The 19,264-nt window shown below is 33.0% G+C and overlaps 1 protein-coding gene across 1 annotated transcript in view; it reads right to left on the bottom strand.

Annotated features, from left to right (window-relative positions):
• Positions 1 to 19,264, bottom strand: part of LOC139501998 (uncharacterized) — a 155,650-nt gene that overhangs the window by 13,346 nt on the left and 123,040 nt on the right. Inside the window, exons 91-109 of the mRNA XM_071291318.1 lie at positions 18,197 to 18,360; positions 16,894 to 17,079; positions 16,311 to 16,563; positions 15,805 to 15,962; positions 14,953 to 15,126; positions 14,181 to 14,436; positions 13,366 to 13,541; positions 11,638 to 11,811; positions 10,543 to 10,798; positions 7,953 to 8,116; positions 7,185 to 7,358; positions 6,285 to 6,509; positions 5,392 to 5,434; positions 5,000 to 5,163; positions 4,303 to 4,473; positions 3,700 to 3,958; positions 2,907 to 3,070; positions 1,624 to 2,199; positions 924 to 1,097 (exon numbers count right to left, since the gene is read on the bottom strand). Coding sequence (XP_071147419.1) covers positions 924 to 1,097; positions 1,624 to 2,199; positions 2,907 to 3,070; positions 3,700 to 3,958; positions 4,303 to 4,473; positions 5,000 to 5,163; positions 5,392 to 5,434; positions 6,285 to 6,509; positions 7,185 to 7,358; positions 7,953 to 8,116; positions 10,543 to 10,798; positions 11,638 to 11,811; positions 13,366 to 13,541; positions 14,181 to 14,436; positions 14,953 to 15,126; positions 15,805 to 15,962; positions 16,311 to 16,563; positions 16,894 to 17,079; positions 18,197 to 18,360 — 3,911 coding nt within the window. The remainder of the gene's footprint in view (positions 1 to 923; positions 1,098 to 1,623; positions 2,200 to 2,906; positions 3,071 to 3,699; positions 3,959 to 4,302; positions 4,474 to 4,999; positions 5,164 to 5,391; positions 5,435 to 6,284; positions 6,510 to 7,184; positions 7,359 to 7,952; positions 8,117 to 10,542; positions 10,799 to 11,637; positions 11,812 to 13,365; positions 13,542 to 14,180; positions 14,437 to 14,952; positions 15,127 to 15,804; positions 15,963 to 16,310; positions 16,564 to 16,893; positions 17,080 to 18,196; positions 18,361 to 19,264) is intronic.

Genomic DNA, 19,264 nt, shown 5'->3' with positions numbered 1-19,264 from the left:
AATATGTTGTTCTATGATTGTCATGTGTTGATGTGGTTCATAAGTGTTTCTCGTTTCTTGTTTTTTATATAGCTTAGACTTGGCTTCCTGTTAATTGTTTTACACAAGTCATTTTGAGACCATTTATAACTTACTGTTTGGTGTAAGCTTAGCCTCCGCATTGAAGGGCATACTTTGATCTTTAATGATTTTTACAGTGTGACTTAAATTGAGAGTTGTCTCATGGAACTGACACCACATCTTCTTATTTCTATATACTATGTGAAGTTTTCGTTTTGTAAACAAATTTCAATGTAAATAAGAAATACGGATTTGTGATTTGTTAACAAAGTTTTAATGTTGCCTTGTAGGGTTAGCTTAGGTAGGTAGAGGTTCTATTTTTTGTTGCTCAACAAAATTAATCGCATGTTTTGGACAAGAAAATAACATTAGAGCCCGAAAAAAACTTTGAAAAAAATAAAATAAAACAATATGTTATAAATTTTTTGTGGCAGGTTGCTTTTTAGGTGGGTAGAATAGCAACATCTAACAATTTAAATTTTATTTTTGGTCTTATTTATAATTATGTTTCTTACCTACTCTTTAACCATGCAAGACATAAAACTCATTATCACACAGTACAAATACTTACCATTAACCCAGCCATCTATAGAACCACTAAACATCCCCCCTGTCAGACTACACTGGTCTAAGACAATACTTACCATTAACCCAGCCATCTATAGAACCACTAAACATCCCGCCTGTCAGACTACACTGGTCTAAGACAATACTTACCATTAACCCAGCCATCTATAGAACCACTAAACATCCCCCCTGTCAGACTACACTGGTCTAAGACAATACTTACCATTAACCCAGCCATCTATAGAACCACTAAACATCCCGCCTGTCAGACTACACTGGTCTGAGACAACACTTACCATTAACCCAGCCATCTATAGAACCACTAAACATCCCGCCTGTCAGACTACACTGGTCTGAGACAACATATTCTGTTATCCTGTTTTCCTGCATCAGACTAGAGATCTGCCATTGATTGAGAACAGCATTGTCTGCCAGACCATGACCAGTTTTCCACGACTTCAGGAAAAATCCTAAAAACATCAAAACAAGGCATTGTATAAAAATAGTTGACAACAAAGATATTGTTTTCCACTACTTCAGGAAAATTCCTACACACAGTATAAATAATAATCTCATTGTGGATTTCATCAGCAGTTCAAAGGTGCTTTAATGAATGAAAAACTCAAAAGAAGCATCTGACTTTTCAAGGGAAATCCCTCCTCAAGAAAGCATAGATCATATAAAAAGCATCAATTTTAAGGTTACTCCTAGATGTGAGACAGGTCATGGACCTCAGAGTGAAGTTCAGACACACCATATTTTTTTTAATGAATATAAATTTGTTCAGGTGAGACTGCCCACAAACCTAGGATTATTTTCCACAACAAAATTTATTGGCATACACTAACAACATAAATTGACACCCAGGAACTTCTTTACCAGAACCTTCATAGTAGCTATAATATCAAAAATATATATTGGTTCTAATCAATTGTGTACCCTTATTTCGTCTTGCACATGCAAATTTGTTATATTCAGAATAACCTTTAGCCTTACCTGAGCTACAGTCTACAGAAGAATTAACCAGTGCTGCTATTGTTGGTCCTAGATCATTGTATACTGTCTTCACATAATAACTTGGATCAAAATAAGAAATGGCTTTTAATAAAGCATCGTTTGCAGCATCCCCTATTGGTACCCCAATTATTCTTATTCCTGCTGTACTACAGAGGTCAGCTTGGATCTTTATATCCTCATGATTGGCTGATCGTCCATCAGAAAGCACAACCAGATAATTTTGAACATCCGTTCGTCCACCTGCACTTTCCGTGAATTTATTATCACAAATATATTTTAAAACACTAACTGTGTTTGCAATTCCTGGGTCATGTTTTGTGTCCAAGATGCCATTCAAGATGGCTGCCTTGTCATAATTCATGTCAAAAATAGTTCTATTGGTTGTTTGGTTTCCACCAAACACCACAAATCCAACTCTTGTCAAATTAGCTCCAATGGCCAGGTTGTTGACTGCTGAAGCTATGGCATCTAGGGACTTGTTAAAATGTGATGCACCAACACTGATAGATTCATCAAGCAAGAAAACTAGGTCACCTAGTACATACAGTGGACAGTCTATAAAAAAGAACAGAAATGTAGGTCAATGTGATCTGAAATGTGATGTTTTACAAATGTGGGTCAATGTGATCCCGAATAAATAATTGAAATTAAATGTTGCAAGTCTAAACATTCATGATACATATATATTGTGGACTCATTTTTTTCTTATCTAACAATTTTTTTAAATTGAGAAAGACTTAAATTTTCAGACTTTTAAATTTATGGTTTTGGCTTTAAAGGATGTGTACATCTTCAAACATTTACATTCAGTGTACTTCTTCTTATGTTTAATTTCTTGGTGTATCTATACTTACAAAGAGGAAAATAATAAGGAGTAATATAATTGTATCTATTGATTTGTACTACAAATAATATTCTCATTCTTTCACAAACTGTGTGACAACAAGCATCTAATTTTTCTCAACAACAGAAAATTAACAATGAATTCAGTTTAAACATATTTATTTATAGTGTATTGGAAAACAAGTTATTGCAACTTTATATTAGTCCCTTTCCACTTTGCCAGTGGGAGTGCTGCCTTGTAGTGCCTTTTTTTTCAAAATCAACAAAGGTGTCTTTTACATGCAAAGATATGGCTCTCTCTTAACATGGGTCAGCCATTTATTGTCTCCTTCCGACAGACTATCATTGTTTCTCAAGACCATACTGGCAAAGAGTGTCAAGGGACAATGAACTTTTCAATAACTTTCAGTAAAATATACCTGAAATTCTATATCCTGTACTCCATGTACATTCCTGTTTGGGAAGTTCTATACTGTTCATAACATCTACTGTTTGTGTACAGGGTTGTCCTGCGTCAAAACAGGCTTCAAATGATATATACAGTCGGAATAAAGCCTGATCATTTAAGTCAATGACTCGGAATCTATAAAAGATATAATATAAAATTCAAGAATTCTAGCTAGCTAACAAGAATTAACAAGAATTCTAGCTAGCTAACAACAGTTCATCAATATAAGGCACAGTAAAATAAAATGTTGACACAAAGATATGTCATGTCTATCAGCAGAAAATTAAGAAAATGACAATCTGATGGACAGCAACTTTTCTAATCAATTCAAAGTTGCTGGACCATGACATAGAGGCAAGCACATCAAACAGATTACAATATATCATTGGCTGTCTCAAGTAGCTCACATCAAACTCTCTTAGGCAGATAACTTAACATTGAACATTAAGTAAGGAGTTTTAAAATTGTAAGTTACTGGACCTCAGAAACAGTTGTGAAAATGATAGTAATGTAACATATAGAGAATATTATTGATCTACCAAATGCAGTTCCAATCAAATCAAATTAAGCAGAAAACTTAACAATTGTTAACAGCGTGCAGACAAGACAGCTGTCAGAATAGCTCCACCAATGTCTTGCTTCTACAAAAACAAAACAATATTCTTTGCGTATTTCAAGCCCGCTTTACAGTTTATAGTTTAAACTTATACTCTTTGAAGGTGTAAACATCTTAAAATTCAAATTTCCTCTTCATTAATACTTACTTAATCCTGTATATACCTCTAACCCAGAAGTACTCTTCTGTTCCCCAGGTATAATTATGGAGCATTTGAGAATGAGTCCATTTCTCTATGGTAACAGTCAGTGTTTTCTGACAGTCATCCAGAGAAACAGTGAAATCAACGGTAAAATTGTTCAGCGTTGGAATCTCCACACAGCATCTCACATCGGTACAGGAAGTGGAGATGTGACAGGAAGTTGTTGAGGGGAGATCATTCAGGTCTGTTATGATACCCGGACATGCTACAAGGGTAAATTAAATTAATTAATTCAATAGATAAGTATGCAATAACATCTTCCAACATAGCATGTGCACACAGCAGTGAACAATTCCAGGATGTTTTTGTTTTTTTTTTTAAATTCTGATCAATTCATGTACTACATGAGAATTGGTATAACTATAATGTGTGAAAATTGTTGTAGTGGTCAATTGGGATTTATCATTTGAAAATATTGGCTTGGCTATTTGAACTCTGCTGGTCGGCTTGATAGTTGTCTCATTGGCAATCATACCGCATAGATTTGTATAATAAATGCCTCTATCAGTAACTTTGCATCAACTTTGTACTACTATACTTAATACTTACTATTATTCCAGCCGTTAGTAGAAGGACCAAATGGTGAGTCCCCACGGTCACATGACGGGAACTGTAAGAACCATCCAATATCTGCTGCGTCATAAAACTTGTGCACATCAAGATCTATCATGTTGTTTATATCTACTCCATTATCTGCTGCCCAATCAGTCAACGAAAAATCTGTGACAAAAATTTAGTCAGTCATTAGAAGGTAGGACATAAAGAACAACCCTGTTGGTTAAAAATAATCTGATTGTTAAATATAGAGGAATGGCATCTTAAAGAATATAAAACAGGGATAAATTTCAGTGAGAGGTTTAGCTAGCTTTAAAATCAGGCTTAATCCACCATCTTCTAAACAAGAATATGCCTGTAGTGCCCTGTACTAAGTCAGGAATATGACAATTGTTGTCCATTTGTTTGATGTGTTTGAGCTTTTGATTTTGTCATTTGCCTAGGGACATATTTAGAATTTTTGTCAGAGTTTGTTTTTTTCGTTATTTTACTTTTCACATATTCTGTGTGATAAATATCAAAAGTGTACACCAAAACATTGGGATTGGTTTAAAACATCCTACACTATGCATATGATTATACAGGGATGGCCTAGCATTATTTAGTTTTGTTGAATCAAAGATAAAATTACCCACAGGTAATAGTTTTGTTTTTTTTAAATAGAGGAGATAGTTCAATTCAATACAAAAACCTGGAGTAACATAGTCCATTCTCTGGCTACATGGCTTCTTTGGTATCCTGGTATTTTCAAACAGGGTAGCAGTCCAGTCACATGGTAAGTAGGTTTCCCAGCAGACAGCAATTTTCAAGGTAATCAAATATTCATCCTCACTCTTTAAATCATAAATGTTGTACCTATAATATAAATCAGGACGTGTAATAATAAAATATTATAAATTATTTAGATTGATACTTTCTCAGAATCTTGGAACACTTTAATATGTTATCTTCATAAAAGAAGTACTTTTCAAAATATTATAATTTACTTATTTGACGCAAGAAAAGGTCATTCAGGCGTATGCCAGATTTGTTTGGCCCTTCATCTGATTTACAGACTGCTGTTACAAAATTACGTCAACTTACAAGATTCTAATAGTTTTCTTTAAGCTAAATTCTTGGTCCTTATCTGAAAATATAAAGAACAATAAAAAAAAACAAAAAAAAACTGAGCCTGTATATTCAGTGGTTGTTGTTTGTTTATGTGTTGCATATTTGTTTTTCGTTCATTTTTTTACATTAATAAGGCCGTTAGTTTTCTCGTTTGAATTGTTTTACATTGTCTTATCAGGGCCTTTTATAGCTGACTATGCGGTATGGGCTTTGCTCATTGTTGAAGGCCGTACGGTGACCTATAGTTGTTAATGTCTGTGTCATTTTGGTCTTTTGTGGATAGTTGTCTCATTGGCAATCATACCACATCTTCTTTTTTATATTAATTCAAAATATTGTAGTATGATTTACTTGAAAATACTTTCTGTATTAAAGAATCTGCATGAAAACATAAATATAAAGATATCAGAGATTTTCCTATTAACAATACCAATGTATAAAAAGAGGGTCTCATTGGGAAGGTTCTAATCACTTACTGTTTTGTCAGATTCCCGTATCCTGCTTACACAAGATGTCTTATTTTGTTAATGTTGCTGCCTCATTGCCGTATAAACATAGAAAGTACCACAATTACTTGCATTTTGCAGTAGAGAATAACATCTCTGAGAGATACAGTGAGAACAATATCTATTATAAATTGAAGCCTTTATAAAGGTGGATGCTTTCAGTGGACTAGAACACTAGGTTATAAACAGTTTGTAGTGTTTAAAGAGACCTGATGAGGGCTGTTTAGAGGCATAATTTACGTACCCATAAATCTAACAAGCTTTAAACCCAAAATATTCTTGCTTTATTTCAACTGTTACCTTCATAACTGTATGCTTTACAATTGATTTAATGTATCATTCAAACTGTTAAATACAAACCGAAGACAAAATCCAGCAGGGATACAGTAAACTGTAACTTCTCTATCCCTATATGGAGCTTCTGTTCACATGGGTCCAGTTCAAGGTTTGCGTAAAATGATCTGTTGATGAACATGGAGTCGATACAACATGACACACCAGAACATTCATTGTTGAAGGAACAGGTCAAAGGGTTCGGTGGAGAGCCAGACCATAGTGAAGGTAAGGTGATATTATCAGCACAATCTGAAATAAATTTTAAAAAAAATCAGTTTGAATGACAAAGTCAATATTTTAAAAACTAATTAAAAAATCACTCAAATATAATCAAAGGCACATGTTATTACTTAGGTGTTGTTCCCGGTCTGAATATTTCGGGGAATTTAAGTCACTGAGTAGGAGTTGTGGATAAAATATCCAAATGAACTGGCAAACCATCAACTAGAATAATCATAGTACATTCATCATGACTTGTAATTAACAGATAATGTGTCCACAGTACACAAATGCCACACTTGTACTTACTATCATTTTCTATGTTCAGTGGTCAAAATTCTAATTTGGCATTAAAATTTGAAAGATCATATTGTAGGGAACATGTGAACTAAGTTTCAACTTGATTGGACTTCACCTTCAACAAAAACTTACTTGACCAAAAACCTTAAACCTGAAGCAGGACAGACAGACAGACAGACAGACAGACAGACAGACAGACAGACAGACAGACAGACAGACAGACAGACAGACAGACAGACAGACAGACAGACAGACAGACAGACAGACAGACAGACAGACAGACAGACAGACAGACAGACAGACAGACAGACAGACAGACAGACAACATGGACGAACATACAGAAGAACAGACTAATGAACATAATGCTTGCTGCTAGGTTGGACATAAAAACATTTGATATTTACCACTATGCCATCCATTTGTAGCATTAACATATGGTACATTGTCCCTGCTGCATGGTGTGTCTTGTAGGTAACTAGTCAGATCCAGCTGTTGTAGAAACTCTGCTATGTAATATGCTGGTAGTATGTCATCTGTTGACTCAGATCTAACTCGTAACCATTGGTTCAGTGCAAAATCTGGAGAAAAAAAATTACATTTTCAAATATTACTATTTCAAACTTAATATATGTGACCACCCATCAAAAGATATAGAAAGTGAGCGGAGAAGAAGAATTTTGAAAAGTAACCTATCAGATTCATTAAACACTGCCATTAGCAGCCATGTTTTCATCCAAAACAGATAATCTATAAATACCTTCATTCTTACCAAGTTTGATTATTATTAAAATCTAAGCCAAAAAATGTTAAGAAAAGAAGAAAGTGTGATTTTCCTCAGTAATTCAATGGGAATGACGTATCTTTAATTACAAATGGCAAATAAGAACTGTTTGTAAAAGGTCTTCCATCATCAAAATTTACAGACAAAGACTGTCAATAGCACACAGCAGGGAACCAGGAGAGCAAACTTGGAATCAAAATTAATTTATTAAAAGGAAGAAAATCTTTATATTATGAAAATGTGTTAAGGCAGCTTTCTGTGGCATCATTTTATTTTTACTATAATTTTACAAGTCCTCAATGTAAGTATCTGTTTCTCAACTACAATAAAAGTAATCAAAATTAAGGCATACCAATGGTGTGCCTATGATTTTGAAAACAAATGAAGATACCTTTAATATTATAAGTTTCATCCCAGGTACATGTCTTCTTGGGAAATGTTAAATCGTTCAATATGACTTCATCTATTTCACAGGGGCCTACTGTCTCAAAACAGACCCGTATTTTCAGGTTAATTACATAAACACCTTCACCTGGGAAATCTTCTATGCTGTATCTGTAAAAAAATATATATAATACTCTGTTATAAAAATATCAACTTTACTTATGTGCTTTTCTAAAACTCATTGGCCTCTTACTAAACTTTATTCCGAACATATCATTCCATGGAAAATAAAATAAAAAATAAAGTAAGTGCAAACTTAAAACTTTAAAGTAGACAAAATATGATGTGATGTTACACTATTGTTTCAAGTTAGGGTGAAGGTTGGCGCCTGTTAAAACGTTTCAACCTGCTGCATTTGTTTGCACTTGTCGTAAGTCAGAAACCTGTTCAGTGGTTGTTGTTTGTTGAAAACCTCCTGATTGACTACTGGATATTTGTGGAATCGAGTATTAAAGAGTAAGGCTCTTATTTGGCCAAAAAAATAGTGCAAATTTAAAAGTTATCATACATATTTTTAGATTACTGTACAGTATCTAAGGTGCAAGGTGTTCAGAAAAACAAAACAATTTTGGACATTGAACAAGTTATCATGGCAACATATCATGACTTAATTTGCATAATTTGTAAAATTTCATGATTTTTTTTTTTGTTTTTCATCAAATTTCTTAAGTATATTCTAGATTGAAAAAGTATGTGCGCACCCAAGAAAAAACTTTATATTTGGTAAGATTGTGTCAATAGTTATAATTAAGCTTCTGTTAAATTATTTGGTTGTTTCTTGGCTGCGCAAGATGTTTCCACAACAGAAATAAAGATCGAAAACGGCATGTATTTTTCATCGTTTTTGTGAAAACAGTACATATTATGACGTAATTGTGATGTTATCACATAATAAAGGGCTGCGCTTTAGTGCATGATACGCCCGTTGCTCTTTTAACTTGTCTTTTATGCTTTAAATGAATTTATATTATCAACTAGAAATATATATATACAAATCAAAAGGGATGTTACATTAATATATTCACCAAAGTTTCATAAAATCCCCCTTTTTTAAGTATAAAAATTCATTACTTATTATTAAGAAAACGTAAAATCTAAAATTTATAAAAATGGATAGGGAGCTTATGTCAATAGATATAAACAATTTATCAAAGTTGCATACAATTTTGTGAAAGTGTTAGTTATTGTCCCAAAATTGGAAAATCCCCCATTTTTTAAGCATAAAAATTTATAACACGGAAATGTGAAATCTGAAATTTATAAAAATTGAAAGGGAGCTTACATCAATAGATATAAACAATTCACCAAAGTTTCATGGACATTGGTGAAAGCCTTTTTAAAGTTACTGTCCGAAGTGTTGAAAATCCCCCTTTTTTTTATGAATAAAGCCCCATAAATCCAAAACTTAAAATCTGAAATTTATAAAAATTGAAAGGGAGCTTAAATCAATAGATATAAACAATTCAACAAAGTTTCATGGACATTGGTGAAAGCCTTTTTGAGTTATTGTCCGAAGTGTTGAAAATCCCCCCTTTTTTTATGAATAAAGCCCCATAAATCCAAAACTTAAAATCTGAAATTAAAAAAAAACGTAAGGGAGCTTACGTCAATAGATATAAACAATTCACTTAAGTTTCATGGACAGTGGTGAAAGCCTTTTTGAGTTATTGTCCGAAGTGTTGAAAATCACCCTTTTTTTTTATGAATAAAGCCCCATAAATCCAAAACTTAAAATCTGAAATTTATAAAAATTGAAAGGGAGCTTACATCAATAAATATAAACAATTCACCAAAGTTTCATGGACATTGGTGAAAGCCTTTTTGAGTTATTGTCCGAAGTGTTGAAAATCCCCCTTTTTTTATGAATAAAGCCCCATAAATCCAAAACTTAAAATCTGAAATTTATAAAAATTGAAAGGGAGCTTACATCAATATATATAAACAATTCACTTAAGTTTCATGGACATTGGTGAAAGCCTTTTTGAGTTATTGTCCGAAGTGTTGAAAATCCCCCCTTTTTTATGAATAAAGCCCCATAAATCCAAAACTTAAAATCTGAAATTAAAAAAAAACGAAAGGGAGCTAACGTCAATAGATATAAACAATTCACTTAAGTTTCATGGAAATTGGTGAAAGTGTTTTTGAGTTATTGTCCGAAGTGTGGACGACGGACGGACAGACGGACCCACAGACAACGGTATACCATAATACGTCCCGTCTAAAAGAAGACGGGCGTATAAAAATCTTAAAGTTTTTCATTCATATTTCTTGACCCTATGCATTTTTAAACATTGTGCTAATTTGAAAATGTTATTAAACATTTTATTTTCTTAGGTCAAAACTAGGCCTTAATGTCCTTATTTCTTTGAATACAAGATTGAAATTTTATTACTTGAATAACATATGACTGACTCAAATGAAAATCAGAAAGACAGGAACAGTATTTCACCAAAACAGTCACTCAATGTCTATTTTTGTTTTTGTTGTTTGTTTATTATTATTTTTTTTACTTAAGTACCAATATTATGAAGACTTACTCCATTCTACCAACACCAAGTAAGGTAAAATTATTGAATGATCCAAATGTATAGCCATCCAATAGCTTCTGTGTTGTTAACATCTTTTCTATCCCCACGGTAACCTCCTGATAACAAGGGTCAATGTCAAGGTAAAAGTTGAAGGTCTGATTCAGTAACAGCACATTCACACAGCAGTCTATAGTTGTACAAGAATCATTCACTCTACAGACAATATCTTCTGACAACATTGGAAGATCTATCTCTTTACCACAAACTGTAACAGAAACAAAACATGTTATGTTAAATGAAAATGTCTGACCCAAGAGAAAACATAACAAAAGTCAATGATTTTACAAGAACAACTTACTTGAAAAAAAAACTATCTCTAAACATAATTATCGCTAGATATAAATTTTAACCAAAAACGACTCGGACTTCTCTTGAACTGAATTTTAATGTGCGTATTGTTATGGGTTTACTTTTCTACATTGGCAAGAGGTATAGGGGGAGGGTTGAGATCTCACAAACATGTTTAACCCCGCCACATTTTTGCGCCTGTCCCAAGTCAGGAGCCTCTGGCCTTTGTTAGTCTTGTATTATTTTTAATTTTAGTTTCTTGTGTACAATTTGGAAATTAGTATGGCATTCATTATCACTGAACTAGTATATATTTGTTTAGGGGCCAGTCGAAGGACGCCTCGGGGTGCGGGAATTTCTAGCTACATTGAAGACCTGTTGTTTTTTTCTATGGTTGGGTTGTTGTCTCTTTGGCACATTCCCCATTTACATTCTCAATTTTATTCAACAAAGATAACTATTCAAGCAATAAGTATTTGTGACTCAACAATGATAAATGAAACATTGAACTGGAATAGTTTACTCCGCAAAGTTCTTTTGTAATGTAAATTTTCAAATTATTTTCTCCATTGATTATTCATGCTGTTGATCAATACAGAAAAAAATAAGATCTGAACTCGGCAGACATTATCTTCTATCAATGGGAAGTTTCACACATTAACAGTGTGAATAGAGCCTTCAATTCAAACAAATGTCAAGTCTCTTGCACAGTCACTAATTTGTTTATTTTTAGTCTTATAATTTGCATTAACCTACCATTATTCCATCTAGTACCCACTGTAGTGTATAGACTACCTCCCTGTTGACATGTCGGGTGATTTAAATATGACTGTATATTTAAGTGAGACAGCAGATGAGCAGATACAGACAGAGGTAACGGTTCTGTTCTTGTGTAATTATTGGTGGCTAACCAGCTGTTCAGTGAAAAACCTAAAAAGAAAATGTGAAAATTACTTTTAGTTTTCTTCACTATGTTTTTAGTAGCTCAGTTTTTCTTCCACAGAATATTCCACCACTGGTGGTTCCTGGAGACCAATTTCCTTTGATTGAAAAAAAAACAGTATTTTCATAGCTATTTGATTTTGTGCTTTAGTTAAATTAATTACACAAGTGGGAAGCCTTTAGAAAATTGGCAGTTTGTTAAACATTAAAATTGGTGTTTTACACATTCACACAAAATCGACAAAAAATTGGTATCCCAGAATAAAAAAAGAAAGTATAATTATACAATAATTAGTGTTCGAAATATCAAACTAGAGGCTCTAAAGAGCCTGTGTCGCTCACCTTGGTCTTGTGCATATTAAACATTAGACACGGATAAATTCATGACATAATTGTGTTTTGGTGATAGTGATGTGTTTGTAGATCTTACTTTACTGAGCATTCTCGTTGCTACAATTAACTCTATCTATAATGAACTTGGCCCAGTAATTACAGTGGAAAATATTTTCTAAAAATTTACAAAAATTTATGAAAAATGTTAAAAATTAACTATAAAGGGCAATAACTCCTTAAGGGGTCAATTGACTATTTTGGTCATGCAAACTTATTTGTAGATCTTATTTTGCTGAACGTTATTGCTGTATACAGTTTATCTCTATCTATAATAATATTCAAGATAATAACAAAAAACGGCAAAATTTCCTTAAAATTACCAATTCAGGACAGTAACCTAACAACGGGTTGTCCGATCCATGTGAAAACATCAGGGCAGATAGATCTTGACCTAATAAACAATTAAACCCTGTCAGATTTTCTCTTAATGCTTCGGTTTTTGAGTTATAAGCCAAAAACTGCATTTTACCCCTATGTTCTATTTTTAGCCATGGCGGCCATTTTGGTTGATTGGCCAGGTCACGCCACACATTTTTTAAACTAGATACCCCAATGATGATTGTGGCCAAGTTTGGTTGAATTTGGCCCAGTAGTTTCAGAGGAGAAGATTTTTGTAAAAGTTAACGACAACGGACGACGACGGACGCCAAGTGATGGGAAAAGCTCACTTGGCCCTTCGGGCCAGGTGAGCTAAAAACATAGAAATATCTATGTTCAGTTTTTATATATTTTGAATTTTTGCTATACATACACCTGGAATCAACATCTTATCCTATGCTCACCACTGACAAAAAGGTTATACTCACCATTGAATAGGAACACATACTTATATACTCACCAATGGTAGTGTCAGTAAAGTTATACTTACCACTGCATATTTACTACTGATGGAGAAAATAAACTTAACACTCAAAAAAACAAAGAGTTATACTCAAATACTCACCACTGACAAAAAGGTTAAACTCACCACTGACATTATGTCAGTTATACACATCACTGACAAAGAAGTAATACTCACCATTGACAAAGAAGTAATACTCACCACTGACAAAGAAGTAATACTCACCACTGACAAAGAAGTAATACTCACCACTGACACACCACTGACAAAGAAGTAATACTCACCACTGACAAAGAAGTAATACTCACCATTGACAAAGAAGTTAAAATCCCAGTCACATTGTTCTTTAGGTAATCTATATTTGGTCAGAACATTGATATTGATGAAACACAGGACTGTTGTGTCAGCATCAGCCTCCATACAGACACGTAAAACCAAGTCTAACATGTAGTCGCCTTCTACTACCAAGTCTACAGCAGTGAATCTAAAAAAATTGTCAGTATATTTAAGGTGGTACCCAACACTTTCACTAAAATTAATTTGGCTTGTTTAATTTTCATAAAATTTTGACAAAGTATTTACTTTGACCCTTTCACAAGTATATAAAAATTTCAAAAATTTTGAACCAACCGTTTTGTCAGAAAAATTACACTGGTTATATAGCAGTTTGACAAACAACAATTTTGATCATTGAGAAGCTTAATATTCCCTTTACAACACAACGTAATTAAAACAGTTAGCTGACTTTACAGAGTTATCTCCCTGTAGTGTTAGGTACCACCTTAAACCGGTATAACAACCTACCAATGTAGCAAATAGATAGTTTTAGATTGCCAAAATTTTAACAGAAGCCTTAAAATAATATAGCCTTTAATGATCATTTGAATTTGTGGTTTACCTTAATCCATGAAATTGATAAATGTAAATGCTAATGAATCAACAGTTATCTAAAGTTTCAGTATCAAAACACTGTAAGTGAATAAGAAATTCTTTTTTAATTCTGATAACATATATTGATCAAGACATCTCTGTTTCCAGAAGACTGTGAGCTTTATATCAAGTTGTCTTTGTTTCCAGAAAACATGTTGGCATTATAACATAAAAGCTATGACATAAAACTTACTCCATTCTTACAAATCCAAACAACCACACATCAGTAGGTTCTGTCCATACGTAGTCTGACAGCAAGATGTCAAAGGTCAATTCTTCAATGCTAACAGTCAGCTTAAATAAACAGGGTTCAAAGTTCACTCTTGTTTCAAATGACCTTGCCATCCTGGGGTTATACAAACAGCAATAAACACCAGTGCAATGACTAGCTATGTGGCAGTTAGCTTCTCCAACAATGGCGGGAAGAGGATCCATGGCAGACGTACAATCTGAAATAAAATCAACATATTATGTAAGATTTGTAAATCTATGAGTACTGTAAATTTGTGGATCAATGGACAAAATCAGTGATTAATTATTGTGTTTTCAGGAAATGCTGCTAAAACAATAATGCTATAAATTTTTTTGAGTAAAAGTCATAGGCAATTTTTACAATACTCTTAAAAAAACGTGTAAATAATTGATTTTTTCAGTGTCGAAATTAATACCTTTATTAGACAAATCTGATAATTTCAAACTTAATACCAATTTGAACCATAAATTTCTGCCATCTTTTAATTCTTTTAAATACTTTTTTTTTTCAAATATCAAAAAAAATTCCTAGACCAGAAATAACTAAGTTTGCATGCATATTGCCAAAAAACATTTGTTCATTATTTTTGAAACATACAAAATCTCTGTTTGTCTAAACAGATAGTAGAACCACAAAATGAAACAGTAAAACTTCAAATTTCAAATTTCAAAAAGGATTAAAAATGTTCAGTGAAACAGTCTATTCTACATACTGTTAGTCCAACCATCAACAGCTCCAGTGTATGGAGCACCACTCCTGTCACACTGTGGATTGAGGAGGAAGTCTGTCAATCCTAGGGTATGTAAGAGCATAGACAGCTGGGTGGAGTCCAGGGTATCATTCACACCTATATCATTCTCTGTCAGGAAAGCACTGTATGAAAAGTCTGTAGAGAAAAAAATAATTCTAGGTTATTTATAGATTATCGTTGATCATCTCAATGAGATTGATTTTCTTGCTTGAGCCGGGACAGTGAAAGCGAGACAGGTAATCGAGTTGAGATGATCAATAATAATTTGTTAATTGCTATTTTACCTATGACGACTTTGTCAATTTCATGTCCATTTCGTTAGCAACGCCACGTGCCTGCTTAGTTTCTAGCGATAAGCGAGTAGCATGATATGAAAATTATGACAAAAAAAAGATCAAAGGAAAAATGCACAAAATAGCAATGAAACATAATAATAACGTTATCCTTTCCTAGACAAACTTTTCCATTTCAAAACTGGTAAGCTTGCATGGTCTTGGTTAGAATGCTAAAATGGAAAGTTCTGTAACGATCTTTTCAATTATTACTTTTATAAAATGTGACTTTGATAGAGAGTTGTCTCATTGGCACTCATACCACATCTTCCTATATCTATATATGAATGGCGGAATACCAATTTTCGTACATTTCGTGGTACATGGGAACCACAAATTTAAATGCTGAAGGAAGTACAATTCTTAGCAAACTTTTATATAAACTTTGAGAAAACCATAAAATCAAGTTTTCACAAAATATGCAATTTTTCATCCATCCATAAAAATAAATAATCCCCATTATCTCTTACATATTCTTTACCTGGATCTATAAACCCTGTTTTCCAATTACACACAGGCTTGGGTAGAACTGTATCTACGAGGACAGGAACAATGATATCACATGGTTCACTAGACTCCATACAAACTGTCAGGTTCATGTTCACTCTGTATGTCTGGGCAAGATCTTCTACCATGTATCTACAAAAGGAATACAAGTAACACCAGTCTATAAATTCTTTGTCTCAAATTTGATTTGTTGTCTGATGGCCGTTTTGAGACTTGCTGGACACCAGAGCACAGTAGATATAGAAAACATGGACATTGTGGACCCAGACTTTGGTATGACACTTCAAAAGGATCTTCAGATCAAGACACCAATGTTTTAAATAAGTTTGTGATGCTCAATGCTTTTGTTTTTGTGTGGCATTACATGAATTTTTTTTTTAAACATAGCTATTTTTTACAATGGTGTTTTCTGTCTCTTTTTAGCTTATGATATTTAATGTCCTTTATGTGTATTTCTGCTAAAAATTAATAAAAACTCACTCTATCCCAAACACTCCATGTAATTTAAAATAGTCCTTCTTCCCGAAGTTATAATCCAGTAAACTTATACCGATCTCAATCTTCTCGATACCAACAAACATCTGGTATTGACACGTCTCTATCCTGAGTACCCATGTGATGGAATGTTGAATCAGGTCAATGTCTGTACAACATGACACACCGGTACAGCTGTCATAAAAGTGACAGTTTGTTCCGTTTGGCAGATTTGGTAATGTCACTTGTTGTGTGCAACCTAAAAATAACACAGTTAAGAAAGTTTGTCCAAAAATACTGTTTTTTTATATCTTATGTGAAAAGATTTATAACCATATTGGAAGATTTCCACTTTACATCCCAAGTACTTTTCTAGATTAACCTTCATTAAAAACACTCAAAGCTAAATATTTGAAAGCCAAACAGAATAAAACTGATACAGTTTGAAGATCTATATAGCTAAAAAGGACCTAAAATATAGACAAACTTTGTCTGAGGGAGTTGAAACCTTAGTTTCTATATATAATTTCAAAATTAAGGTTTTTTATTGATATTTATCAAAAGATGATTATACAGTTTCTACTGTTACCTTTATTCCATCCAATCTCATCAGACGAGGGATGGTATGGCAGACTCTCTCTATCACATTGTGTATCCAGTAGTGCTGGAGCCACACCTATATCATGGAGGAGTTGGGAAGCCATGTGGATTGATAACTGTGTTGTTGTATCAGGGTCCAAACCTTTACCAAGCAGGTAGGTGTTCAGAGAAAATCCTGTAAAATAATACAAATATTGTTCATGAATATTCATTCTAAATTTTCACTAATATTCTTTCTCTATATTTTCAAAATTTAAATGAAGAAGAATCAAACTTTGCAGATAGTTATCTAAGCATGATTTCAATGACTGATAAAAATCTTTTATATAATAATAGCTAAATTTGTAAGCAGTGCAGCTCTTTAAGTACAAAATGTATATATACATTTATTAAATATTCACAGTACAGTAGCATTGGTGTCCACCCAATAACTAATGTGTAAACAATACGAAATATGAAATCATAGCGACTGATTTAACAATTACACATCTTTCCAGCAGGATATAATATATGTATAAAAATAATATGAATGATGTTTCTTATTTTGGTTTAGTGTCATTATGTATTTTTCACCATAATCGTGCATTACATGTATATGAAGGGTTTGGCACCGGCAAACAAGTTCTATGAAACATTCTGTATGTGCCTGTACAAAGTCAGAACGAGCCTGTACTTCAGTGGTTTTAAATGTCAATGGTTCACGTCTGTCATATTTGTTTTTTGTAAATTGTTTCAATATAAGGCTGTTAGTTTTCTAATTTGAATTGCTTCATATATTTCTATTTCAAGGCCTTTTATAGACGACTTTACGGTGTGAGTTTTTCTCTTAGTTGAAGGCCATAGGATTGCCTATAATTGCTTTCATTCACTTCATCTGAACTTTGGTGGATAGTTGTCTAATTAACAATCATACCAGATCTCATTTTTGATATTATACATTTTAATGAAAATAACGCTCAATAAATTTGGTGAGTCTTTAAGTAAAAGTTATATTAAGGTGGTACCTAACACTTTAACAAAAATTAATTTGCCTCGTTTAATTTTCTTAAAATTTTGACAAAGTATTTACTTTGACCCTTTGACAAAAATATAAAAATTTCAAAAAATTTGAACCAACCATTTTATCAGAAAAAATACACTGGTTATATAGCAGTTTGACAAACACTTATTTTGATCATTGAGAAGCATAATATTTCCTTATGAACACAACATCATGAAAACGTTCTGCTGATTTTACAGAGTTATCTCCCTGTAGTGTTAGGTACCACCTTAAGGAGATAACAACTATTTACCTGGTATTATAAATTCTGTATTCCAGTCACATGTAGGTTTAGACAGGCGGTCATTATCAAAGATGACCAGTGCCACCTCACATGGCCCTGATGATTCCAGACATATAGATATATTCAAACTGATTACATACTGTTCATCTCCAATCAGGTCTTCTGCTACAAAACTGGAAAGTATAATAAAATATGTATTTGAAACCAAAGAACATCTATAATTATTTTCAAATCATATGTACTGTAGATACATTTATTTTCATTGGTACCAATTTCGTGGTTTTGTCTAAATCTGCATGCAAGCCTATAGACAATTTGGCATTTCTTGAACTTTTAATTTCGTGGTTCACCCGTTTCCATGAAATCCATGAAAATTGGTATCCAACGAATAATAATGAATCCACAGAATGTAATGTTTAACACTTGTCATAACCAGAGACCAGTATTTCAAGTTGAAATTATTTTATTTTCCTAAAAACTTTATTGATGAATTTTTTTATGTAAGTAATGATTTATTAAGGACCTGTCCTAGGTTTATAAATCTTTTCAGGGAACTTAACTCAGCAAAGGAAATCACATAAGATTAAACTTATCAACAGTAAGTAATAAATTCAATACTTTTGTTTAGACACAAATTACTATTAAAATTAAGAAAGGAAATGGGGAATGTGTCAATTTTAGCGACAACAACCCGACCATAGAGCAGTCAACAGCCGAATGCCACCAATAAGTCTTTAATGTAGCGAGAATTCCCGCACCCGTAGGTGTCCTTCAGCTGGCCCCTAAAAAATTTGTATACTAGTACAGTGATAATGGATGTCATACTAAACTCCGAATTCTTATTGTTCACTTTCATTGGTAAGCATTCAAAAGTTTTTCCCTTGTTTACTTCTGACAATCAACAATCACAGTCTACCAGTTCATTAGTGTCAATATTTAACTGGCCTATGTTCTAGAATTCCACAACATTTATAATTTTTTTTTCTTTCTGAGATTCTTTTCATTATGTCCAGAAAATGTATAAACAAATTATACTTTTATTCTTCTATGTTCTATATACTGTAAATTAAGGAATTA

The sequence above is a fragment of the Mytilus edulis genome, chromosome 13 (assembly GCF_963676685.1).
Source record: "Mytilus edulis chromosome 13, xbMytEdul2.2, whole genome shotgun sequence".
Taxonomy (NCBI): domain Eukaryota; kingdom Metazoa; phylum Mollusca; class Bivalvia; order Mytilida; family Mytilidae; genus Mytilus; species Mytilus edulis.
Note: the sequence above shows the minus strand (reverse complement) of the source record. Positions and strands in the feature narration are given on the sequence as shown.